This window comes from Leptonotus elevatus, chromosome 1 (assembly GCF_054856555.1).
Source record: "Leptonotus elevatus isolate MCC_2025b chromosome 1, RoL_Lele_1.0, whole genome shotgun sequence".
NCBI classification, from domain to species: Eukaryota; Metazoa; Chordata; class Actinopteri; order Syngnathiformes; family Syngnathidae; genus Leptonotus; species Leptonotus elevatus.
The window spans coordinates 6999983-7027496 of record NC_141239.1 but is presented as its reverse complement, the minus strand read 5'-3'; the positions used below and the strand labels follow the sequence as shown (position 1 = coordinate 7027496).

At 38.1% G+C, this 27514-nt stretch overlaps 2 protein-coding genes across 2 annotated transcripts in view; both read left to right on the top strand.

Moving 5' to 3' along the window:
* The first annotated feature begins 3601 nt into the window (after positions 1-3601).
* On the top strand, positions 3602-25302 carry LOC147180515 (solute carrier family 25 member 36-A-like). Its single transcript, XM_086074954.1, has 7 exons — positions 3602-4043; positions 5615-5779; positions 9830-9907; positions 13528-13628; positions 19886-19952; positions 20041-20330; positions 22069-25302. Exons 1-7 carry the CDS (start codon positions 4003-4005, stop codon positions 22260-22262), a joined length of 936 nt encoding a protein of 311 aa, XP_085931080.1. The 5' UTR covers positions 3602-4002; the 3' UTR covers positions 22263-25302.
* Positions 25303-26980: 1678 nt separating this feature from the next.
* The window catches only part of spsb4a (splA/ryanodine receptor domain and SOCS box containing 4a), an 87858-nt gene continuing 87324 nt past the window's right edge, over positions 26981-27514 (top strand). The window contains exon 1 of the mRNA XM_086071510.1: positions 26981-27173. The gene's annotated coding sequence lies outside the window, so the exon portion shown is untranslated. The remainder of the gene's footprint in view (positions 27174-27514) is intronic.

The window sequence follows — 27514 nt, the reverse complement described above, 5'->3', positions numbered from 1 at the left end:
TGATTACGTAACTTATTCTCAACGTTGGGTTGTCAATAATTGTATAATTGGCTTGCTGCAGTTCAGTCTTGTGATCTTTAAAAGAGTTTCCATGAGAAGCAAAGCAAGGTAGTAAATCCATTTTGGGTGCCCTGACATGACTGCGGCCTATCTCACTCTACAGCTGCTTGTGCTTCAATGAATGTCAAATTAGAGCCAATTTGAAAGAAAATAAAAGCATACTTGGTGTTCATTTACTATGATGCAAAGTCATGGGAGACGCTTTACACCGCATTATTTTCAAGATGCAGATGGATACTAAATTTCAAAGATTCTCACATTTCAAACTCAAATTTGCCGGCACAAAATTTGCCATGCACTATCCCTCAACTGTTACAGGAATCAGGCTTGCCTAAATGGCACCCTGTTTAAGACCCCACATTCTCCCCAAACACACACCGATTAAAAACACACTGGAGTGGATTTAGGGTTTCTTTCAAATTTATTAAATTCTAAACAATTAAAAAATACAACAGCTATAGGACGAACAGAAAATTATATAATCTTGCATTACCCTATAAGGATAAGCGGTACAGAAACTAGATGGATAGATGCACAAAAAAAAAAAGAAGATCTTGCCCGATCTTGTCACTTTATAGCTTGCAAAGTAAGAACATAACATTGGGTCATTACATTCAGTCACTTTCTTTTCTACCAACAACAAGCTAACCTTCGCTCCTCCATCACAATCCGACAGGGTTCGAACAACGGAGATATCATACATCCTTGACATTGATAACCTGTCACGCATTATCCTTGAAGACCCATTATAATGTCTCCACAAGGAGGTTCAATGACTTTTAGATGTCAATAGAAAACCATTTCACATGTTACTGGGGTCGGGGCCTCGGGGGGCAAAACATCCTCGTGTGTGGCCCCACATTTTGCACATACCAGAAATTGCCACTGGTCAACGCTGATATACCTTATACATTTCCATTCATCCATGTTTATTTGGCACTATCCTTCTTATTTCTATGTACTTACACCACCCAGAAGGCAGAATAGCACAAACATAAAAATGACAAAACATTTAGAATTGTTTAAAAAAACGAAAAAGACATGATTAAAAATTCCCCATGTTCCTAAATTTGCTATTGGTTTGATTGTGAGTGTGAATGGTTGCTTGTCTGTGTGTGCCCTGTGATTGGCTGGCAACCAGTTCAGCGCACCTGCTGCCCAAAGACAGCTGGGATAGGCTCCAGCACCCGAATCGGTTCGGAAAATGGAATGGTTTACAAATGACTGTAACAAAAAGAACAGAATGTAGCCATTGCAGTCAATTTCTAACTCTAGTCTACACTACAACATATATGATTGGACTGAATGAGAGTTGCAATCAACATTGTTAACATGATTAATCACTCAATCAACCAAACAAAGGAAGTATTAGTGATTTTCATTTACATTCATTTGGATGTCAGGAACTCTGACATCTAGTTCACCTGTATTAACTGTACACATACAGTAGCTCCTTCAGCATTCAATCAAGAGTTTTTGATCATGCGGCTAACATTGCTTTTCTAATTTAAGACATGACACGAAAGAATGTGAATTCTGAAAACGTGCACATGACTCCAACTCGCGATACTATGCTGTCAATTACAAAACGGTGTGGATCCATTCAGTGGCATTATTGAATCAGCAACTAACTATTCTGAGCGCGAGTCTATCAGCTGACGTGACTGGTTCCCGTAACTTGTGAATTTATCTTGCCATTGAGGGTCAGTTCAATTAAAACAAATTTTATCATGTATAAACTCATTCACTGCCATTGACGGCTATAGACGTCAAAAATTCATGTGAACAATTTCTATTAGTTAAATTTTTTTCATTTCATTTCTTTTTTTTTTATAAAAGCCTAGGGAATTTTTTTCATTGTACATTTATAACAGATATAAAAATTTGTGATAAATCGTGAGTCAACTATTGAAGTCATGCGATTAATTATGATTACAAATTTTAATCGTCTGACTAATTTTTTATATATATTATTAAATTAGAGGCGGCAGGTTTTCATACTCTTGTTAACAAAAGTGGGGGAAAAAATGTTAAACTAATAGAAATAGTTTAAAAAAAAATACGTCTATAGCCGTGAATGGCAGCAAATGAGTTAAATTGATTATGTTTGTTTCATTAGCATACCAGTGCCCTGTATGTATGCACTTAAAATTAAATATATGACATAACATCCATACATTTTCTATAAGCCTAATCATCACTAGCGTTGTGGCAGAACTGGAGCATATTCCGACTTACTTTGACCAGAGAAAACCCATGTAAGTGAGGCAGATATTTTAATGTGCGATCTTAACATTCCATTTACTCCCGCTGTCCTACGGGTTATAGCCATTATCCTCTATATTGAATTTGCTCTTATCATGTCTGAGAATGTTTTTGGGGAGCTTTGGAGGGGTGAGGTTGGAGGTATTTAGGTGGAGGAAAAATGCAACTTCAATTCGCACAACAGTCCACATATGTGCGTGTGTGGGTGCGTGCGTGCGTGTTAGAGTGAGTTTGTGGGGGCCTTTGAACTTTTGTTTGGTGTTTAAATGCTTTTATAATTCACAGGTTAGAAATGACCCGTAAGACAATCTTTGTACCCTAGTGGTGTACTGACCACATGGAAAGATAAACAAAAACAAAGTGTCACTTTTTCTTTTAGGAAAAGTCATAAAGTTTCAAGTTGGAAAACTTACTTTGACCAGAGAAAACCCATGTAAGTGAGGCAGATATTTTAAACCCTTGTGCATATGCTATTCGGGGTTTAAAAAAAACAGAAGACCCCTGAGTTACCACTTTTCTAACCCAAATTCTTCGTCACATAAGTGTGTATCGAGATACTTTGATTGAACGAGGCATTGGCTTGTGTTCCGTACATTATCTATTCGCAAGAAATTTTGGTCTCTTGAGTATAGAAAGTACTTGTATGTCTGAGCTACCCACCGGAAATGCAGAAGCAGATATAAACAAACAAAAATGGCGAAAGGTTTGACACAGCACAGCAATACACTTTTGGAGCATGTTGGAAACCGACTTCTTTATTAGTGTGGTGAGTGACGTTCAAAAGGAAGCGCCATTTCATCCCTTCTTGACCTGATGAGTTTTTCTACAAAGGTTAATTAAGAAAATGAGGGATAGAAGTTAAGATTTATTTAAATTCCGAAGAAGCCCGATGATTTACGACAAATTATTTTGTGGACCCTCAAATTACAATTTTGAGGACCTCTAGGAGTCCGGGCTGCCCGGTTTGAGAACCAGTGGTTTAGTTGAGGATGCAGTGGCTGTACTGTGACTCATGCAATGAAAGGACTGTCTCACTTCAAAATCGGTTGTTTTGCTTAAAAAAATATACGAATTACTTATTTCATGTATTACTTTTGCCGCAATTACAAATGTAACTAGGCCTATAAGATATAGACAAAAGGTTTCCCATTGGTTTAATAATTTAATTGTTGAGCATGTGAACAGTGCGTGATCAGGGCGTAGCAGGCGTGACGTCAGTGACAAACCGACCAATCATCGGCCGTTTTTCCCAGCCTATGAATGTACAGTTAATACTATGAGCTCTGCCTTCTTGCCGCAGCGACCTAAGCAAAGGACAGAATCCGGACGAACGAGTGGATGTTCTATATAAACGTCTCGGGGAGCTGACTCTTGCTCTCAAAGCGAAGACACGCCGCGGCGAATCGCAACCTTTTCTTCGGCTCCAATTCGGAAAAAGAAGCAAGCTGCTAGCGCTGAGAAAAGAGACATCGAAGCAGACACGGAGGGCCGCGAGTGGCGTTCGAGGCGCCTCACCGCTGGGTCATCACCAACAACCGTCGTCGTTGTGTCCAACGTGTGCATCCTCACGACGGCAAACAAACATCCACGAGAAAAAACACGAGACGGCAACCTTTTTCCCCCCCCCCTCCTCTGCTGCAGCCCGGAGGTTTGCTGCTTGGCAGAGTATGCTAAATAATGAGCCAAAGGGACACACTGGTTCATTTGTTCGCCGGGGGGTGAGTTCAATAACATCTCTTGACATCGGTGATATTATTAGGCTTCTAAACCACGTCATAGCACAAGTGCCGCTCATTTAGATTACTTTGGATTATTTACAGTAATCATGTTACTGCTTTCGGAGCACTGAGTGTAGTTCACTTGTCATAGACCCAATATAGAAAAAAAACTATTACATTCTTTAACTGACTTAAAAATGGCCGTACTTCCGGCATAAACAAAATAAAACGCATTCACCGCATTGTACTATGAAAGGCGTCTTGTCGTTAGTTTGAATTGGAGTTTACCGTGCCGATATATTCTTTTGTAAATGATAGCTAGGTGTTTTTCTGTCTTATCTATATATTTTTTTCTGTTTTGCCTTTAACATCTCAAAATGCTGGCTAGTCTTCTACATCAATTTTTAAACAGATCATGTAATTCTACCTTTGAAATTAAATCATTAATACATATACAAAGTAAAATAATCCGTTTTTCGTGTTTTCCTGAAAAATGGCTGGCCGTTATTTTAGGAAGGTGATTATTACCATGCTAAATCTTGGCACAGAAACAATAAGGCGATATTAAGATAATTAAACAGCCTCGGATATTTTTCAATTAGCATTTCTGCATACAGGTCTGACGGTGTTTTTAATTAATGATAATGGGGGGAAAAAAGCACGGTCCTCTTTCCCAAAGTGTTGGGCTCGATTGTTTTCTTTTGCTCTTATCTCCACACGAACCCCTTTGGAATTCAAAGATAGCAATTGGATGACAAAGCAACTCTAGCTAGCAGAAACTAGCTTGAGGTAAGAGCAGAATCTCATTTGTTTTTCTTGTACAAGTGAGCTCACGCTCCTGGCACATGCAGCAGTTAACGCAGCACTGAAAACTAGGCTAAGGGTCACCGCTGCCTTTTGCATGAATGTGGGTCGGCCCCCTGAAAGGTAAATATAGCTGGTGCTACTATGAAAAGAGTGCACTTTTTCTGCCAACTGAATAGAAGTCAGCACACGATATCGTTTTTTTTTTTTATCCATCTGACCTAATTAAAAAAGCATTCAGCATTCATTCATTGGTGAAAGCCATGTGAATAAGTAAGGATTAGTTAGCGAGGTTAATAGGCAGTTGTTAGAATGTAAATACGTTTCTGAGATCCATGTTTTATGTTTTTTTTTATGCAGTACATTGTTTCCTTCTTACTAATGGGTTCAGTCAAGGTCAGAGCAACCCGATCACCAGTGTACCAAACTCATTTTGCGTCTTACATTGTTTGCATGTAAATAACAGTCTAAATCATCACATGACCTAATTTTGTCCCATGTAGAATTTTTTTGTTATTTAGATGTGGTGTCTTTACCGTAAAATATAACATACAATCAAACACAATCTCACATTTAATTCAGATGTGTGCCTTACTTATCACCTCACTAATGTTCCCGAAGCGATTAAAACTTTTTAGATCTTCTATATGTCACTTATAATCACTATTGAATGCTAGAACACAATTTTCAATTTTTTTTACTTCTATGTCCTGCTTTGTCTTTCCTCGGTTTCCCCCCTCAACTTTCGCTGTCGGCTTTCTTTACAGATGTGGGGGTACAGTGGGGGCTATCTTGACGTGTCCTCTGGAAGTGGTGAAAACCAGACTGCAGTCCTCCTCCGTTACATTTTATATCTCTGAAGTCCAGCTCAGCACCGTAAACGGAGCCAGCGTTGCCCGTGTGGCTCCACCGGGGCCTCTGCACTGTCTCAAGTAAGGATAAGTGATGGTAAATTCCACACAATAAATTGGTGGGAAATATGATGGCATCAAATGTGCCCAACAGCGTTACTGAAACTATAAAACACTGGGTTGGTATAATATAATGAGTAACAGAATCATAATTATCTTTGTTGTCAAAGTACGTGAAATTGCAAGTAGTTGGAGATACTCTAGTACTACAACAAACCAATGTATCAACATCTACATTGAGGACATAAGCACAAGTACAGAGATTCATTAAGCAATGAAAGGTGTAAAGTAGTGTGTAAATATTAGCGCTGTCGAATAATTAAAATTTTTTACAATTAATTAATGACATAATTTTCCGTAATTAATCGCGCGTAATCACATTTTCTTATTTCTCCTTCTACTTTTTTTTCTTAAAATCTTGTAACTTGAGTACAATCTTGGAATTAATGTAAAATCAACAAATAAAAAGTATATTTAGAACTAGAATCAAAGACTCTTCTAATAGCTTTCTTTGATCTTTGAATGGAACACTTCTGTAAAAATACAACCGTTAAACAAAACAATAAAAATGGACTCGGCTTTACAGGCCATCTTTTTTCCCTCAGAAACAATTCTCAGAACGTCTCGCTTACAGGTTTAATTCTGCTCACAAGCACCACACTCCAGGGAATTTTGCTCTGAGATGATACGATGCTATTTGAATTTGGCTCTGTAAAGTGCACAAATTACTTTAGAGTTCTCCAACAATCATCAAGCACTCTTTGAGCAATACGAAGTGTCCAGTAGTGCGTGCGCTAATACTAATACAATGACCAAGTTCAAGCCACTATAACATGCAGTTTGAACATTTATTTCAGTGATTCTTTGGCATACCACTAGAGGGAGCCCGCATACCACAAGTGGTACATTAACCACACTTGGAATCCGTAATAATCATGACTGGACTGTATTGACACTTTCCCTCTTTATACAGTGTGGTTTACAATTGTCCTAATTAGGGATGTCACGATACCAGAAATTTAGTAGTCGATGCCGATACCATTGAAATTGCACAATTCTCAATGTCATTTCGATACCACGGTAAAAATATTAAATAAACAATAAATCCTGTGTACTTCAACATACACTTCTTTATTAGAAGTGAACAACAAATGATACTGTGTGCTTAAAAAGAACAATTGGCATGTAGCTTTAAAGCATTAAAATAAAAATACTGTGCATTATAATAAACAATAAAATAAAATACTGTGCATGTACAGCAGGCTAGCTTTAAGTATTAGGCACTAAAATAAAATAAAAAATACTGTGCATCAGTGCATGCAGCATAAAAAAAAGAAAAAAGTATAATGCTGTGTTTATTTACCAACACGTACAGTCACACACAAAAAAAACCCCGAATAACGTTTGATATATTATTTCAGGGTTGTTTAATGTTACTTTGGGTGATTCAATAAATTAGCTGCCTGGCAACATGACCTTACTTTATTATGCGAGGCAGACGAGGCTGAATAAAACGTTAACGTTACTTCACCAGGCTGCTCATTTAGTGTGGGGGTCATCATACTAACGTTATCAGATATGGGCAACAATGATAACGCGGGAATTCAAATGCACTCACCTTGAATTCTTTGTACAAGTCTGGATGTCGATCTTTTAGATGTTTCGCTAAGTTGGATGTGTTTGCCCCTTTCGTTTTGGAAACGTTTTCGGTGTTTGGGGATCGATTATTAAACCCTGCTCATCAATCTCAAATCCGAAGTACTTCCATATGCGACTTCTTGCGTTTTTCTTCTCAACTAATTGAGGGGCAGCTGTCGGGACGACGTCGCGTTGGTTGCCGGATAATGACACCCCAAAACAACACAAAAGACGCGGCCAGATCTGCCACCTCGGTACCAACGATACTTCGGGTGTTGTAGAAAAGGCAGTACCGTCACATTTTCAGAATCGTGGCATCGACTTAATATCGGTTGTCGTGACAACCCTAGTCCTAATTTACTTTGATTATATCTTTGTCTTTTACAACAGTGATAATGATGCGCGTTATCAGCAAATAACAGCCAATGTATAGCTATTATATTGTTTTTGATTCAACAGTCTCGTAGTAGTTTTTTTAAATCACTAATTTAGTGTTAAACATTTAAAAAAAACGCATATTATTGGTAAAAGATGTTGCTATTTAAGGAAGACATGCACTTTTTATATGGCTTAAGATGCCACATGGCGATAATGGAGAGTGCAGGAACATTGACATTCATTAACTTATTAAGTAAACGTTCACTCTAATTATTTTCTCTGGCAACCAATTTCCACTGCTGTTACGTTTAACACGTTATGTAATGAATGTGAAAATGTGTATACAAGCTTTCATTGCCCAAATGATTAACTAAAGGATCTCTCTAACAGATGTTTGCCCCAACACAGCTCAATTTAACCTATTATGTAAAACAGTTAAGGGTTTCTCTACAATTTTTCCCTTGTTCAGTACCAACAAACAATTTTTAAGTTTACCACGAGGATGTAAATTACCAGCAGGTGTGATTGTGACTGGCTGCTCGTCGATGATGCGCCTTGCGAATGACTGGCGACGAGTCTTACTCCAATTTAGCTCACTCATGACCCTGAACAGGAGAAGCGATAGAAAATGGCTGGATTTTAAGAAATTTGCAGTGCAAGGGCATTCATTGCTGAGCGGCTCAGCTTTTGTAGAGCCACAAATCAGTGACTTGTGTGCTAGCCACGAGCAGAAACCTCACACCACTGTTACACGGCAGGCAGACAGACAGACAGACGGACAGACGGACGGACGGACGGACGGACGGACAGACGGACGAGAATAGAGAGATTAGGCGAGTTGGGAATAGAACAACAAATGTGTTGAAGTGGGTCAACATGCAGTGAGAGGAAGCCTTGTTACGTTTCTTTGTCTTGATTGATTTGGGTTGCGTAAATGTGGGTAACAATTGTACTCTCAACTCTTACAGTGGTAGATGATTTTAAATCAAAGCGCGGGACTCTTAAGCCGCTCAGTTTTTGTGACTTGACCGATGTCAAAATTAACAAACATCACTTCAAAGGTGCAATGTGGACCAAACATTAAAATTTTTTCCAGTCTTTGAACTCGGGTGATGGTATTAAATGAACCCAGGGAGTCATCATCATTTTTTTACTACAGTAAAGATCACCAGAGCAAAGGCACATGCCACTTTATTTATTTTGGGTGGCTCAGTATGTTGATCATGACCTTGTAAATAACTGCATTCACAAAATGTGAAAGGCCATGGCAGGTTGCCCCTACGAGTGATAATTTAGTAGTTCACCTGTCCTGAAGGGATCACATTGTATCTACATTTACCAGAAAACAGAGCTGTTCTGCCAAATGCAATAATGTCGCGCTTCATTTCCTATCATTACTCTTTATGCACTTGATATGAACTCATTCACTGCCATTGACGGCTATAGACGTCAAAAATTAATTTGAACTATTTCTATTAGTTGAACATTTTTTCCCACTTTTTGTTAACAAGAGTATGAAAACAGTTTTTTTTAAATTGTATTAGAACAGATAAAATTTGTGATAGTCGTGAGTTAACTAGTGAAGTCATGCGATTAATTACGATTACAAATTGTAAAAGCCTGGCGCCCCTCATTTTTTAATAATCTTGTCTTTAAAAAACAATTATTAAAAATGAAATAAAAAATGTTTTTGTTTAAAAGAAAAGATAAAAAGGCGATTACAATTTGTAATCGTAATTAATCGCATGACTTCACTAGTTAACTCACGATTAATCCCAAAGTTTATATCTTCTCTAAATGTACGCAAAACAATTCTAGGTTTTCATGCTCTTGTTAACAAAAATGGGGGGGAAAACTAATAGAAATAGTTAAAATGATTATTTTTTAAAGTCTATAGCTGTCAATGGCAGTGAATGAGTTAAAAAATGAATGCATATTTTTTATGGTTGAATGTTTTGGATTTATGGTATGCCCTTCAGCCAATCATGTACACATGAATGGAAAACATGGTTGTATACTGCATATCATTTAAAGTGAATTGTTTTCTCTCTGCAGATTAATATTCGAGCGAGAGGGACTGCGGTCACTCTTTAGAGGACTTGGACCCAACCTTGTGGGCGTGGCACCTTCGAGGTACGATCTCTGTTTAACACAGCTCGGTGCTATTCAAAGAGTTGTGCGCAACCAAAACAGGATGAAGTATTTCCTTCTGGTTCAGGTTACTGACGGAGCCTTATGGCAAGAGACTTGGATAATAAAGCTCATGCAGGAACTTTGAATATCTACATTATCTTTACTTTTACACAAGATGTCTTCAAGAGCTACCAAAGATGAACATCTCTGATGTTTAGGCTTCGTTCAGGTTTATAATATAGCATATTGTCACTCTCTCATTTTAAAGTCATGTTTTGACAAATATATTTTTTGGGCCTTAAGCCCTGCTGCGATAATTTAGAGATCCAGTGAAAATCTTGATAATTGCCTATATTTTTTAAATACCCTACAAAGTAGGCTCTCAAAACACTCTAATATCGTTATAAAAGCACAAAGGGCGGCACAATAAATTTAGACAATATCACAGACAATAACTTCTTTGTTCTCTGCGAAAAAATAAAATACTGAAGCCAATAGAGTTACATTAGTGAAACATTAATTCATGATGCATAAACTGTCTGTTTACATTCTATAATTATTTTATTGCCTTTATGTTTATTTTGTAAAAACAATACTAGAGCATTATTTTTCTCATTGAAAAACACAAAATATTTTGTTTTTGTTTTTTTTGGGGGGGGGGGGGTTATTCCAAAAAAATTTAACTCATATCTCAAGGTTCAACACTGCTATCTTGACAACAATTACTACCGGTAATGGCATATTAGGGCATTACAAAAAGATCACAAAAACTGCAAATAGGTTAATGAAAACTGCAACGGAAGGTGCTGGCCAGCTGCGGCATGGCTCTCATGTGACTGTTGTATTATTACAGTCGGGAGTTTTTTGTATTGGGCCAGTTGTTTTTGCATTTGATCCTTGACCTGTTCAGTTTTCTCTCACTGCTTCTTGCCTTGGTTCTCAAACCCCAACAGTCCCCTGTGTGATATTTTTCAAAAATATAAATAATGTTGGTCCAAAGTGACATTGTACACTATTGAGGCCTTGAGAGGGAAAATGTCAGATGACATCGCTTTATAGCAATTGTTATTCTTAAAAGTCATGGAAAGTGTTTACAAGGGGATAGTTAAACAAGCATAAATGTTTAAATGATTTCAAGGCATTCAGCAGTGTGCAAATTTATGCCAAGGTCAACACCAGATAGATACAGTGTTTCCCACACCATGTTAATACTTGGGCGGGCCACCCAAGTAAATTGGCCACCACCCAAGAAGTTTTCAAGAAAATTTATTAAAAAATATATTTAAAAAGAAAAAAAAAACGTGCCGCGACAGCATATATCGCATGTAACGTTAGCTCGCCGTCACTCACTAGAGTAACAGGACTGAGACCCGCCTCCCATCAACACCCCCGGAGTCCACCCACCCAAGTAGATTTCAAATCTGTGGGAAACGCCGACTACGTTTACATGCAGGCAATATTCGGGTTATGGTCAGAATTCGGGTTCCTGGAACAATCGGAATAACACGTTTACATGCGTAAGTTGACCCCCGTATACATGGCGTTTGGAATAACCCGATATAAAGGAGCAAAGCACGGACGACGTCATGGCAGAAATAGACGTCGTTTCTGCGTCTAACTTTTAAACAGTCAATAAAATACATTATATTCTTGTCACTCACCACGCTAAAAAAAAGTAGTCGCTCCAGAAGTGCGGTTCTTGTCGGTACACGCCAGAACTCACTCGTTTGGATGAAGCGGAACTATGTGTGTGTCATCTAATGTTCCTACACGGACGTGTTTTGTTGAACACTGCAAGCTGGAGATAAACATTGTTTAAGCATTACGAGTGATGTCGTGTCTGTCTCACATGAATAGTTAACGTGTCACAAACTGGCATTTTCGCCACGGAGGCACAATATAACGTGAAAACGCCGCGGGGGAATCAATGTATTCAACCGAGGCCCGTGCAGGACGGCGCTGCGCATACAAGACCAAGATTCCTTGCGAGTAAAAAATAAGCGGAGAAGAGGAAAAGGAGACGAAGAAGGAATTGTGAGCCATGCGCACAACGAAAAGCAATGCCCCGTTGATTCGAGGTATATATGAACCAGTATTCCGGTTATGAAAGGGGTAGTAACCCAAGGGGCTTATTCGGGTTTTTAGAATACCGAATAAGAGCATGTTACGGTTATTGCGCGTGTTTACATGGCCTTTCAAAACCCGAATATTGCCAATATTCAGGTTTTTAAAGGGTTATTGCCTGCATGTAAACGTAGTCACTGAGACAGATCCTCACTTCTGGCATAGCTGCTAGTTTAGTGTAAAAAAAAAACAAAATAGTGTGATGTCTTGACTTAAGCTATAAGAAAAATAAAACTATACAGTATTGTACTTTATAAAAGCAAGGGCTGTTACTAATGATTATTTAAATAAAGGATTAATCTCTTGGCCGAGCGACGACTTCTATCTAGTTTGAGTGTTAAATGGGTCACTCGTAAGTTCGGGTACCACTTTACTGTATATGGCTTTTTTCCTATATTGTTTTAATGCATTGCACTGATTTTGCCGTACTGGATTGTCACATTCTTTAGCATTTAAGAACGCAAAGCAAACGGCACAGTTCCTCCTGAACTGAGTTGAGTTGGGGTTCGATGCGTCACTCAAGAAGCATCTCTGCTATATCAGGTCACAATTTCTTTTGTCTGCAGCATATGGAACAGCTTGCATTATACATTACTTATTAAGTGAGATAAGCATGCAAGGTCAGCGTGATCAAGTTGGCATATGCGCTCACGTTTCAAAACGAGGACAGTGAAGGAGAGGTTGTCGGGTTTAATTGCACCAAGCAGAAATGTTGATTCAATCCACTGAAATATTTTTTCCCCCCCATGTGCAGCTTGTATCAAGAGTTTAAATGCTTCCAAAGCTGATTATATATTTCTGTAGTTGGACACAAAATGTTGTAACAAGCACAGATTATTTTTTTATTTTCACCATCCATTTTCAAAATGATAATGTTCAGGGTTACATACATACTGCTTAGCCCGGGGGTGTTGAAATTCTACGCATCTTTCCTCCACATGCATACTCGCAGATTCACCTGTTAGGATTTGTATCCAATATTTTTTGGGGGGAGAGGGTGGGCAACCCCCCCTTTTTTTGTGTGGAAAATGCATATTGTTTGTTTATTAGTGTTTTTTTGAAGGAGTGTTTGTGGGTGTTTCTAAAAGAAAAAAATCCAATGCAATAGGTGGATGTTTGCTATTTTTGGGCCAGCCCAGTCCCTATCCTCCGCGAATCGTAGGGACGCGCTGCATAGTTTTGTTGTAATTTCACCATTCACCACTAGATGGCAGGCAGACATGGCCCATTTGCGCTTGCACTGGGTCTTATACAGTACTGCCCTCTACTACAACATGAGTAGGCCTAATCCTTTTTTTTTTTTTGTGGATTTGGAATAACTATAGTACCTAAATAAAATTAACATTTTGAGTGATTTACATTTTTTAATGCACAGAAGTTGTGAAAAATTAACTTCCCATCCCAGCGTACTTATATTGAGTTTTCTTTTCTGTATCCAAACATGGAGCCATTTCTCCACAATCCACCTTTAATCCTCGTATCTTTATTTGCCATAGGGCGATCTACTTTGCTGCCTATTCAACAGCCAAGGAGAAGCTGAATGGCGTGCTGGAGGCAGACTCCACCCAGGTGCACATGGTGTCTGCTGGAATGGCAGGTAACCGAGGTTCCACCCCCCTCCCTTATGTCTGTTTGTCTGTCTGGATAGCTCGCTGTCTGTCAGTCAGTCTGCCTGAGAAGTATCTCTCGAATGATGGGTTTATAGACAGAAAGCCCAAAGTATGACGGAATTACTGGCTCGATATTCACCAGATGATTAATTTTTTCTCATGTTAAATTATTCACCTCCCCACCCCTCCCCCCTTCACCCTTCAATCATATACATATGTGGGTTCATCACAAATGTACACATTCATTAAGATTTAAAGAATGCTAACGCTAATACTATCTTTATATTGGTTCTTACTTACTCAAATATGTAAAAAGAGAAAGCACAATTTAAGACTCTCAGGATCATACCAATGTCTGTTATTGTGGAAAAAGTATCATGTTACTTTCTGTAATCATTTTATATCTAAAGAAAAGAAGTCTGAAAAAGACATGTTAATTTTTTTTTTATAGTGGAACCTTAACGATCAAACTATTGCTTTATACAACAGTTCTACAAGCACTATTTATTAGCGACCACAAATTATACTTTGTTTAATTAGCTATTTGGCTATGCCAACACAAATAGTTCCGTAATCAGTAATATGAGCTGTGGAGTTAGCTAGCGTGACAAGAAAAAATAAACCAAGCAAGTCGGTTTTGCTGTTCCACTTTTCGTCAAGTCGTGTCACACTATTACGTCATTTAACTGCAGTGGACTCTCCATGATGAGCAAAAGTTACACTAAGTAGTCCGGAAAAGCAAAATGAAGCTAACTGGCGCGACGGCTGTGCACTTGTTAGCCACTTAGCATGTTGGCGAGTTTCTGCTCCCGTTTGCACACCTCGTGTGTCAATGTGTCATTTGATCACAAGAGCACCTGGTTTCTTCTCTCAATGCCTTCGACAACTATTAATACTTCAAATCAAATTCTATTTCTGGATATATGTACACCCTTGCGACGCTAGGTTTTAACAACCCACAGTTATGTTAGATAATCACTGACAGGCCAAATTGGGAAGTAGAGTGATTTGTCAAGTTAAGTCTCAGTGCTGTTGCTCTGTATAGCATCGCTCATGGAACGACTTTTGTCCAATCAAATTGTTTGGTTGAAATGTAACTGTTGGATAACACGGGGAAAAAAACGTATAAAAAATTTCTTAATTGTGATTAAATAAAAATGCATTGCACATTAATTCAATAAAAAAATATTCCGAAACAAATGTTTAGAAGCATTGTTCAAAAAGGTTAAATGTAATTTACTGTGTTTTGTTTTACTTTACTGTATTGTAATTGTATTTAAAAGTTAAATACGACTACTTAATATACTTTGCTGGATTAAAAAAAAAAGTTAAAGCCAATGCAACATGCATAGTTTGTGGTTCTTTGCGTACCACCAGAGGGAGCCCACGTACTCCTAAGTGGTACTCTTATCACAATTTGATTATCACAGCTATTGATGTTCACTGAAATGATGTCACACTGGATTGTCTAATGTCTTGTGTGACATTGTCTTTGTCAGTTTCAGAGGTACATTTTTCTAGAAAACTTAAGTTCACTGTTCAAATGTTTGAAATTTGAGGTTCCACTTTGCCATTGCTAGTTATTGGATTCTGTAGACTTTTTTTTTTTTTTTGCTCAGATGGTACATTAGTAAATCAGTACTTGATGGCTTTGCTGGCCTAATATTTACTGACTCTATTTCGTGCAAGTCTGCATTGTGTCAGTACTAACAGCTACACTAATATGCAGTCTGTGTTGGATGCTAGGAAAACCCCACAAGGTCCTCGAAGTTTAGGTTGTGCTTTTTAGAAATTCTTAAAAAAATCAACATCATTTTCTACGTTTTTTTTTTTTAACCATCATCCTCCCCTTTTTTTATTCCATTATTATTCTTATTATTTTTTTTTTTATAATTTTTTGCTTTGAGGCCTCTTAAGAGGGCTCTATATGGTTTTAACATCCCAGTTGTTATTTATACAATGTGGTCTGGGCCCCCTTCTTTGCTCTGTCTGTATAGAGGAGAGAGCACGGCCCCCAGTGGTCAACAGGGGCCCCTGGCACTCGGGCGGACACGTCAGGTAGCACCTCATTTCATTACACTGGTATGATGGTGATTTCAATTAGTATTAGTAAGTTGTGGCTTTTAATTGTAATAATTATAGCATTGCTTCTGGCAATGTATTCTCTATTTTCTTCTGTTGCTTTCCCTTAGCATTCTATTACCTCTGCAGTAATAGTAAAGTAAAGACACCTCTGTATATATATTTTGCTGTTCAGCACGAAAGAAATGCTAACCTTGTCACTGATACAGAGCTTTAAATATGTGATGCCCCATTTTGTTATCATTTGTTTATGTTGTTGAGGGATTATTAGCATCATCGCCAAGATGCAGTCATGTCATTTTACTTAAGTTTTAACACAGCGACCGTTTTATTTTGAATACACAAATGCGTGCTTGGAAGTGCCAAACATCACATGAGTGTGATTATGACTAGTTGGCAACATTCATCTTCGTAATACTTCCTTTTTTCGTATTCCTCACAATATTTGGGCATGGCTGTGTCCCGTGTTTTCAGTACACATGGTCACAGACTCACAACTTTAAGCTATAGTCATAAATTTAAAATGATACATGGTACATAGTACCGTAACAACAACGCTTTCACTTGAATCTAGTTTGGAAGCTCAATTAAGGCTTGGTTACATCTACGACTGTAGTCCTGTAAAGTAACTTTGCAAATCAATGCCACCCTCATGAGGTTGGCTGCGGGCTTTTTTGTACATGAAGACTTCCCAGTTTTACACTCAGATACATATCCCTTCCTGTTTTCAATTGAAACCATATTGGCTGTCTCCAAAAGTAGGTCAGACCACAGTGAATGTTGGCATGCGCCTTTAAAAACAGTATTGCTTAAGATTAGGTTGCATGTCTGCTTGAAAATACAGTACATTGCTACAGTAATCGTAACTTTACACGAATAAAAATATGAAATATTCATGTTGCAACATGTACAATTCAATCGTGAACATTGAGCTCATTGTTATACCGTCAATTTTGAAAGTTTTGTTACTTGGCACATCTCAAAAGAAAAGCGTGGTACCTTGACAAATTTAATTAATTGGGTGACCAATTGTATGTTAAATAAATTTTCGGATATCAATGAATTGAAATACCATTAATCTGTTTTACACATTAATGAACCTATAGATATAATGAACATAATAATCTTCAACAAAAAACAGGCTGTGCTGAAGAACTTCCTGTTTTCGTTCTTCTTTCAGTTTCACACTGAAACGCAACAGTGTGCCGCCATCTAGTGGCCAACAATGAAATGACATGCCAAATAAATGGGAGACAGAACACAATTAGAATGATTACATGTACAAAAAATATCTGCGTAATAACAGGACCGCAAACCTGGAGCCCACAATGGAGATTGATTTACTGTACATTTGTTTAAGTGTGCCTCTAAAGGTTGTGGCCTAGAGAGTGACATCGGGATTCTAGAGTCAGTCGCATCATCTATCTAACACAGTTAATTTTGTGTTGGCATCTCCTCAGTGCTTCTTGTGAGTGCTTTTATTTTCCTTCATTTTTTTGCGTCTAAATATTACTTGCTAAATTTTATTATCTGAAGCTCGCAACACAACGCAAAAAAACCCCCCCGACCCAACCAACCACATGAAATTCAAAAAAGTTGATCAAAAAGTTAATCATCCGTTCAGCCAGAGTTGGATTGAATGAGTTCAACATCATCTCACACTCCAAAAGTTGTCTTCTCCTTCTACTTGACAAACGGACAAGGTTAGCATTTCCACTTTTAGCCAAGACATTTTATGTAGTCTTTTCTTCATGTATTATTTAACACAGTATGTTACGCACAGTAGTAGCAGGAAGCTTAAGAATTCCACTCCTGCTGTTTTTTGTTTTTGTTTTTTAAACTTGTTCCTGGCCTGGAACTGGAATTTTGATCCGGTTGGCTTCTTTTTGTCAGCATTTTCTTTGGCTCATAATAACGACAAATAAAGGGTGGGATGAATTAGACACAAAGTGGGAATCGAATATTGTAACTGTAAAAACTAAATGAACATAAGCAAGGGAATGGGGTTTAGAATTTGGGGAAAGACAAAACCCTCTTAAAAGGGTTTGGGTCGGGTGGGTGGATGTGACTGCTGCTTGTGTGTGACTGTGGTACAGAAAAGCCTGTGTCTATTTTAGGGCTTTACTGTAAAGCTTTCACCCCTGCGTGATTGGGTGGGACATCCCCGCCAAGTGAGCCCCCCATATCTGCAGGCTACTAGCTGCAGCGGGGAGGAGCTGGAGGAGCTTTGCCCCTCCCCCGTGAGTACACGCCATAGACGCTACCTTCTACTTCTTCCCTCTTTTTGTCTTCTGCTTCCTCCTCCTCCTCTTCTTCTTTTATGTTCTTCTCTGCATCGACCTGCGTCAACATAGGGCTGTTGTACCGAGATGTTAGATGCGACTGAGGTCTCATTTGCTCTGGTCTTAGATCTTCTACTAGAGTTGTACTGCACTTTTTCTAGTTAACAGTACAAAAAAAATACACACAAATGGTATGTTTGATGCATTTGCAACTTCATTATGGACTGATACTTTTTGTTTAAAATGACATATAGGAGAAAAAAAAATCCCTTTCACTTTTAATAAATAAAAGTCAACTACTTTCAACTAGGGGCTGAACTGATAAGTCAGCATTGACGTCTAATGCTTGAAGTCAGCTAACGCTAATGACACGTTTTGGCGTCTTCCAATTTACAGAGGACTTTCGACTTGCCCGTGACATTGCCAGACTATAAAACTGCACAGCAGCAAAATGTCCAGTCAACAAGGTGATACATTCACCTGCTTGTGCGTAAGAGTACCAAAGCAGCTAGTTGTGAAAGTACATAGCGGTTAGCCACGCTAGCGTCGACTATTTTGATTACCACAAATGTTCATTCGTGTTTGCTGTTAACAGTAGCGAGTTGCCTTCAAATCAATTCACATCTTGAGATTTTCCAAGAAAAACAAAAGTAAAAATATAATAAAAAAACAACATATCATAGTCCAACAGATGAAAAATCCAATTTGATTAAATATGATTAATGGAGTGGACTTCCAGTATCTACATCATACAGTGTGTGCCCAAAGAGGCAGCTGTACTGACCGCAGGTGGCTGGCTGGCACTGTTTTATCTACTAAAACATCCAAGTTTTACATTTTATTTCAAAATGGCTTATTTTAGCCAGGCTCCCGCTCTGCTTTGTGGCCAAAAGTCAGTTATTGCGCCTATTGGTGTTATACAAAATACATCTTTCCACACCAGCCGGCATCAGCGGCATTTTAACTTTAAGCTAAGTGCAACAGCAAACGTTTTTCATTTTCTACCATGCGTGATGGCGTGCGAGAGAGGCTTCATTTAGACCGTACTCCTGAATAGTTGATTTTAAGCTCATTAGCTGGCAAACTCATTTAGCTATTCACATACACACGTGTCACTGGCGGCAACAGTTATGGCTGAAAGAACACACTTAAAAAAAAAAACAAATTATTTAATTTTTTTGTATTTAACCAGGTACAAATGTTTGAGAACTAATTCTCATTGACAAACATGACCTAGATTTCACTGTTAACAGCTTGATGAAACCGCTTGCCCCGGCTAGCTACTTGAAGAGAAAAATATGCGCTAGGCTAGCACTATCACTGCTAACAACAATTAGCATAAAGCTGAGTACTGTACCAGGTTTTGTTAGATGAGCTTCTAACTATCGATAAGTGCATTGGCATACATCTAACCAACTAACTGCGTCAGCAGGAGACGCTACAATGACATCACTAAGATATGGTGTGAAGTTTTGGGGGGAAAAAAAGTACAAGAAGAGTAATGTCACTCAGAGATTTTATCTATATGAGCTTTACAACCTCTCACTCGCTCGAAATTAAACTCCTAATTTTCAATTTGGTCTAATTTCACACTTTTGACATGATGACTGACGATAAATTAAAAGACTGTACCCTCTTGCTCTGGCATCAGCTGAGAAATATTTAACATGAAACGGATTTATACAGTGCATGTGTAGCAAAGTTATGCAATACATTTATGTCTGTGACTTCATTTTTAAGCCAATTAGCATTACAGAAGCAAATCCATTAAAAGGCCAGTTGACCCTGTGCTTTCGCACTGTCCTGTTTGGTAGTGTAGAACAAACCATGTGGGGAATACAATGTCGTATTTTTGTCTGAACTTCATTGCTCTTTTTTAGGGTTCACCGCCATCACAGCCACCAACCCCATTTGGCTGATAAAGACCCGCATGCAGCTGGACTCCAGGTGAGGGGCTTTTTATATATGAATGTTATGACGCAGCATAAAAAGCAGCAGTGGTAATGAGCGAATTTTGTTGTGGTCGCGACCACAGGAACCGGGGTGAACGCCGCATGAACGCCTTTGACTGTGTTCGGCGGGTGTACCAGATGGACGGCCTGCGAGGTTTTTACAAGGGCATGTCGGCGTCGTACGCGGGCATCTCTGAGACGGTCATCCATTTTGTCATCTACGAAAGCATCAAACGTAAGCTGCTGCAGTCCAGGGCTCAAACCAGCATGGAGGGCGAGGAGGAGTCCGTCAAAGACGCCTCGGACTTCGTTGGCATGATGCTCGCTGCGGCCACTTCCAAGACCTGTGCCACCACCATTGCATACCCTCACGGTAATCAAGGCATCGCTCTTTCTCACTTTATGCATTTGCAAAGATTGTATGTAACTGCATACGCATTTGACAAAGAGACTTGATTCAAACACAAGTAAAGTCGTCTTTATTTATAAAGCGCCTTCAATCAGCCGCAGCTGTCACAAAGCGCTTGGAGAAAAGAGAAATGTATCGTTCCAGTAATCTACGCCATGAAAGCAACCAGAGCAGGCATGCTGAATTACTAATATTAAATAAAGGAAACACATCAAACATATTATCTAAAAGTGTTTTTAAATACCAAAATGAAATTAGTCATAATTTCAGTGAGGTAAGAATATATATTTTTTAGTTTTAGTTTATGTTCAAGGTCTATTATTATTATTATTATTATTATTATTATTATCATCGACTTTTTTTTCTTTTCTTTTGATTTAAAAACAAACAAACAAACACCTAATGCAAGACAAATAAATTCCCCCCAAAAATCGGCTGATTTTTGCAGATTTTTCGCTTTGTTGTCAAGTTAAAGTAACACTAAGGAACTTTTCAACCTTCATAAAATATTTTCCTAGCTCTTCTGATGAAACATTGAGTTAAATCCAGTTGAACGGCAAATTTGTCATTGCCCGAGGGTGTCTATTGCTTTTACTGGCACTGAGCAACTTTGAGGAGGGCGGGCACCTGCCACACCAAAAAATACAAATGTGCTAACTGCTTTACAACGCAAGTCACTGAGTCGATTTGAACGCCTACTTGTGATTACTGCTGTCATGGCAGTAAACAACCAAAGACGTTTTGTCTGAGGAGACCAAAAAAGAAAAAGGGAGGCTACCCGTTAAAAGGACAGGCAAGGATCAACATTGGCTTCCACTCGCTGGCGTGAGCTCAAAGATGACGCTATGCGCTGGTCCTCATGGGAAATTTGGTCTTCATTCACTCAAAACATTACCACTTTTATCCATATGGCACTGCCATAATCAACAAAAACTGAAAGTTCCTTAGTATTGCTTTAAACAAATTTAAACAAACTAAAGGACAAATTGTTAGTGGGTGTTTTGGGATTTTACAACCCCAAAGACAAGGCAGCGCTGCACGGAAGTTACCCTGCCCATTGAGGAAAAAAAACATAGTAAATGTCATTAAACGTTTTTGGCGGTAAAATGGTTCATTAATTGGCTGATTTAATCTGTTTTCCGAATTTAATTCTGCATAAGATTTAACAACTAATCCCAAATTTGAACAAACAATTGGACAATCCAATATAGTTTAGAATTTCCCACAGATTTTAAATCTACTTGGGGGTGGGGGTCGTTTCTCAGTCGTGTTACTTACGTCTCCTCTAGCCCACAAGTGAGTGATGGAAAACTAACGTTACATGCGGTATATCTGGTCGCGACACGTCCTTTTTTTTTTTTTTAAATATATATTTTTATTACATTTTCTTGAAAACTTCTTGGGTGGCTGCCAGTTTACTTGGGTGGCCCGCCCAAGTATTAACATGTTGTGGGAAACATTGAAGCTGATCAACTAGGTGTAAAGTCACAGAGCCACCTGCTCAAAAACAGGCTAATTTCCACCGGGGCCAAACTGTAAATATTGATGCATGTTCTTAAGATGGAAAACAAGTACCAGCACCATTATAGAAAAACCTGTTTCTACACGTGTTTTATTGCAACAGTAATGTTCTCAAATATTGAGATGATGTCTTTGATATCAATACTCACGAAACCGCCCTTACTCTCCTTTAAAACTGCAGAGGTCATCCGCACAAGGCTACGAGAAGAGGGGAGCAAGTACCGCTCCTTCTTCCAAACTCTGCTGACCGTACCCCGAGAGGAGGGTTACCGGGCGCTCTACCGCGGCCTCACCACGCACCTTGTCAGACAGATTCCCAACACGGCCATCATGATGTGCACCTATGAAGTGGTGGTCTACCTGTTTGGCCGTTAACTCGCACGGCCCTGCTCCTTCCACTGTGTACAGACTCAAAAATTGTAGGCCTTTTGGTAAGGAGGAAATGAAGACCAAAGGAAAAGTGAAGAAGCTGAAGTGGACCAGCAAAGTGCAAAACAAGATATCTGAAATTTGAAAGGAGGAAGCCCTTTGGTACCATTTCAACCCCTCCCGTCCTTAGCTTTGTTCGAAGAGGTAGATTGCTGAATGTTGCCTTGGGTTAGAGATGTGTTGGCATGAAGAAAGTTGCCTGAACAGGAGCCGCCTCTGGAAAAAGGTTGATGAGCACAATTCAGTGGCCTTAAGTATTGTTTCTACGAGTGATGGGTGAATTGCTGCTTTTCATTCTTCTTTTGTAACGGGGGAATGCTTGAGACAGCTGCATTTGGTAAGAAAAGGATGAGAACAAAACGTACAGGGAACCCTCACGTATTCACGGTTGGGGAATCGCAAATTCACCTATTTCAAAGATTTATTTTTAAATAATAATAATAATCCTCAGTTATTTTCCGAACCGGTTCGATGCTTTTGTGCTAAGGCCAATTAACCGTACAGTGGTGCCTTGAGATCAGGGAGGATAAAAAAAAAGAGAAGCGATCATACATTGTTTGTAAATTGTCTTTTTTTTTTTTACTCATTCACTGCCATTGACTGCTATTGATGTCAAAAATTCATTTGAACTATTTCTATTAGTTTAACATTTTTTCCACTTTTGTTAACAAGAGTATGAAAACCTACAAAAAAATTTTTATTGTTCATTTAGAACAGATATAAAATTTATGACTAACCGTGAAAATTTTAATCGCTTAACGCGATTAAAAAAAAAAGACAAAAGATTATTAAAAAATTAGCAGCGTCAGTCGATTCAAATGTTTTATCGTAATTAATTGCATGACTTCATGAGTTAACTCACGATTAATCACAAATTTTATAGCTGTTCTAAATGTACGATAAAAAAAATTCTAGGTTTTCATACTCATGTTAACAAAAGTGGGAAAAATTGTTAAACTAATAGAAATGGTTCAAATGAATATTTGACGTCTATAATCGTCAATGGCAGTGAATGAGTTTAAGTGTAATTAGAGAGCATTTCAACAGTTTATTAACATGGAATTATTTTTTAAAAGCAATGAAATAGATGCTGAACACAGAACATTAAAAACTAGATTTTTTGAAAATGTATTTATTCATTTTTTATTTTTTTTATTTTGTCTGCCTCCCTGTGTGGCACAGCAGTGGTTTCCACTGCTCTGTAATATTATACAAATTAATTACATCATTAAATAGAATGTAAAGAAGTCAACTGTTTTTTTTCTTTCTTTTTTTTATTGGTAGCAATTGTGCTACTCCATCTGGTGCACACGCCTTGGCCAACTGGGAGCAGTACAGATACTGTATACATGAAGACGGCCACAGCTCCTCTATAAGCTACAGTTATATTAATCATTCTTCACAGAAGCTAAAGAATATATGTCTATGAGTACTGTTAAATTACCTGCCCACGTGTTGCTCCAAGTCCATCTATGGTGCTTTTCATTGGTAGCATTAAGCTAAGCGGACTTTGTTCAGCCAAAAATGTGACTGTTTTAAATAGACAATATGCAATTCTCTTTGTTTTGTATTTAATTCAATGCCATACTTCAACTTGGAGTGGCATTAAATAGCTACCTATCTGCCAAATTGTTGTGAAATGAGTTAACTTGAGTTTACTGCCACCATTCAACGCTTATATCTCAAAAGAATCAGCCGGGGCAAAAAAGATACCTTGCCTCTCGAAAAACGAATAAGTTGGGAAACTTGTATCTCAAGGCACCACTCTTGCTTTGGCACCTTCTTGATGCCAAGCAACTATTTAGGCGAGTTAAGGAGTTTAGACAAAAGTAGTCCTTTGCTGCCATCTTTTGGCACCATCAGGCAATTACAGTACAGTATAAATCCTAATAAAGGATGCCAATTCCTTGCAGATTTTATAGCAGGTGTTCAAAAATACATACATTCGTACACATCTAGTCCAGTTTGCCCATGGGGCAGTATAAGAGAGTCTTGTAGTTGATAAATGTTTGTCCAAGGTTCAATGTCGGAGTGTTCGCTTTTATCAAGTCCCTAATTCCCATAGCTTTACACGACACGATTTCAAGCATTCCCCTTGAAGCGCAGAAATACGACCACATGAAATGGCCTATCACTCAACTCCTCATAAAGGATACGGGGGAAATTCACTTTCTGTCTGAATAATATTATTTTTTTGCCTCTGATAACTCCTCGTAAAGGTAGGAGGGAAATTTTGACTTTTCTTTCTGGATTTTTCCTTTCATGATTCAGTGCCTGGTCGTGATAGTAAGATCTGAATTCAAGGCCAAGTTCAAATCTTTTATGAGAAGTCTGCGATTTGCGTGATTGTCAAAAAAAAAAAAAAGCGCCAAAATTATTTGTTTTCCAACCATGAGAGAATAGTTCACCCCCCCCCCCTCCCTCCCCATACACCTGTTTGTGTAGTTGGTGTATTTGTGTGTCTACCACATTGAAGTCGCAGATGCTCATTTATGCATCTGCAGTATAGCGTCCGCATGTGTAATGAATATCGACAAAATATTTCCCGCCCGACACTAACTTCTAATTTAGCAAGGCAGTGTGACTGCCAGTGTGGAAAAGTTCCTGTGTAACTATGCGCAGGTGTCATTCCCTCGTCGGCAACACTTCTTCCTTCCTTTGGCTTCCAGCCGAGCTGATAACATGCACTTTTGTGGCCTTTTTAAAGGCTTGTGCTTTGCATTTTATTGTGTGGACAGTTGAGTTGTGTACATTGTAAAAGAAGACAAAAATGTATATTGAAAAAAACGTATTTTGCGCTACTGTTCTTATAGCAAATATATTGTACAGTATTGAGTTCTCAGTAGTTGTGATTCATGCCCTAACTCTGTATATAATAAGAATACTGTATATGCATATCATAGTTTTTTTTTCTTTGTCTGCGTACGAGTTTTTGCAACTTATGTTTGTGTTATTTTTGTGTGTGCAATTGAACCTTTTGACATGACATCGATTGTGTTTGACTGATTTTTTTTTTTTTAACGCCAAGCATTAATACTTCATTCTGAAGGGCAATTACTTTCAGCCTCATTTTCCTTTTCATTGTAATGGGTGTTTCTCTTTAATGTCATAATTTGTGCTGTTTACATACTTAACATGTTCAAGTCTGAGCAATATGCTTATTTGAAAGTGTTATACAGTGTGAGTGTTAAAAAAATAATAATTGTATAATGCTTTTAAATTAATTTTAAGAAGTTCCGGAAATGTGAAACCTGTTCTTCAAACGGATTATTCTTAATTTTCCTGACCATTTTCCCCCCATAGGTTAAAAACAAAGTAAGTTTGGCATGTTATAGAAAATATGACCTATCTATACTCTTTCCCCCCAGTATTTTTTTTTTAATACATTCTCAATCTCCACATAGATTTTGCCAATTTCCCTAAGAGAACAGAAATGCAAGAATTCAAACTTATTTATGCATGATTTCTCTTGAACACATTTAGTTCAGCATTGTTACAGAGGCAAGCAAATGTTACTTGGAATCATTATGGATTTTCACACCCTGGTGACATGTAGCTAACATTTAGTTGCAAAGTTTATAAAAATAAAAAATAAAAAAATGATTGTTTTTAAGGTTCATGTTTTCGTTAACCACACTAATAGCGTTTGTCTTTTGCTCTGTTGTATAATACTAAAGGTCAGTTACCAAAATGTGACATACACAAACTGGACAGGTGCAGATTTGTTAAAGTTTTATTTTAAAGTTCTCCCTCATTTCAATGTTTGCAATTGAGAGATTTTACCTTGTATGTGTGGACAGTATGCTAAAGTTTTTTTTTTTTTTTTGCCAACCCAATCAGTTTTTTTTTTTTTTTGTTACTAAAACAGAAGGAAATAAAAATGATTGTGAAAATAAGAGTTTTGTTTTTATTATTGAACACGTAGTGCTCAACATCGAACATTAAAAAAACAACAAACTTCTATAGTTGAATACTCAGGCGAGGGATGCAGGTTCCGTGCGGTGAGTGTATTTACTGATTATTGCCACAAAGGGGAGCCAGATTTCGTCTAAAAACAAAACAAAATACAATTTGATGACCTACAGTAAATTCACTGCACTTGACTTTGGGGTTTGCTGCACATGAACTAAATTAATGTAATTAGTTGTTAGTAATTTAACCCTTCACTTATGGATGCGAAATTGTGTGATCATGTTGATAATTAAACTTTTACCTAATAATCTCCATGGTTTATCCAGTAAAAACAGAACTAAACAAAAGCAAAATTAATATAGGAGTTAAGTTCAATTTATTTGCATTTACTCTTTAAGAAAGTTTGTTTTTAAAGTTGTATTCACATACAGTTCTTATTTGATTCATGTGAAAGACATTTTCAATGTAATCATAAAGTACATTCTTATTCTTCTGGGTGGCTTCTATCTATCTATCTATCTATCTATCTATCTATCTATCTATCTATCTATCTATCTATCTATCTATCTATTTTCACCTTTTAATGTGAGTATCAGCAAGGTTTGAATACAGTACAAGTTTTCAATTTGGCGGACTTTATAAACAACCCGGAAACATAGCACAAGAGCCTTAGCCAATAGCGTGCGGGCAGACACGGTGGACGCGACCAATCAGCGCGGTAGTTGCTGAGTTAATGGCCACACAACGTCGGGGTTTGGCAGTTCGGCTTCCTCCAGCTACCATTTAACTGCAACAAAGAAACACGGCAGTCGGGCGCTTGTTCGTAACAACGTTGGAATAGCATCGCGGCCCCTAAACTGCGAAGAGGAAAAGACTCGTTTTATTTTTATTTTTTGCCTTCCAAGAAAAGTGACGGTTTTGAGACGAGTTGAGTTTCTTCGTGCGGTGAGTGTTTGTGTTTACACTGTGTAGTTGATTCCCTTTGTATTGTTGATGTTTGTAAGTAAATGGGGATAAAGGGAGACGTGCTCTCGTGGTTTGTGCTTTTATTTGACGAAATAAATGTTTTTATTCTATTCTTGAGCTACCTAAAGAGTCTCCTGTGTGAGACTGTTACGAGATGCAAAGTTCAATGAAGCTAAACTGGGAAACGGTTTCACTCCGGGGAATACAGTTACAGTATAGCCCTTAGGGGTCCCTCATCCTTTTGGTGTGTTTGTGAATCCCAAACTTATAAGCAAACATCTATTTTTCAATGTGCTCACTCGAGCCACCTGTTCAAATAA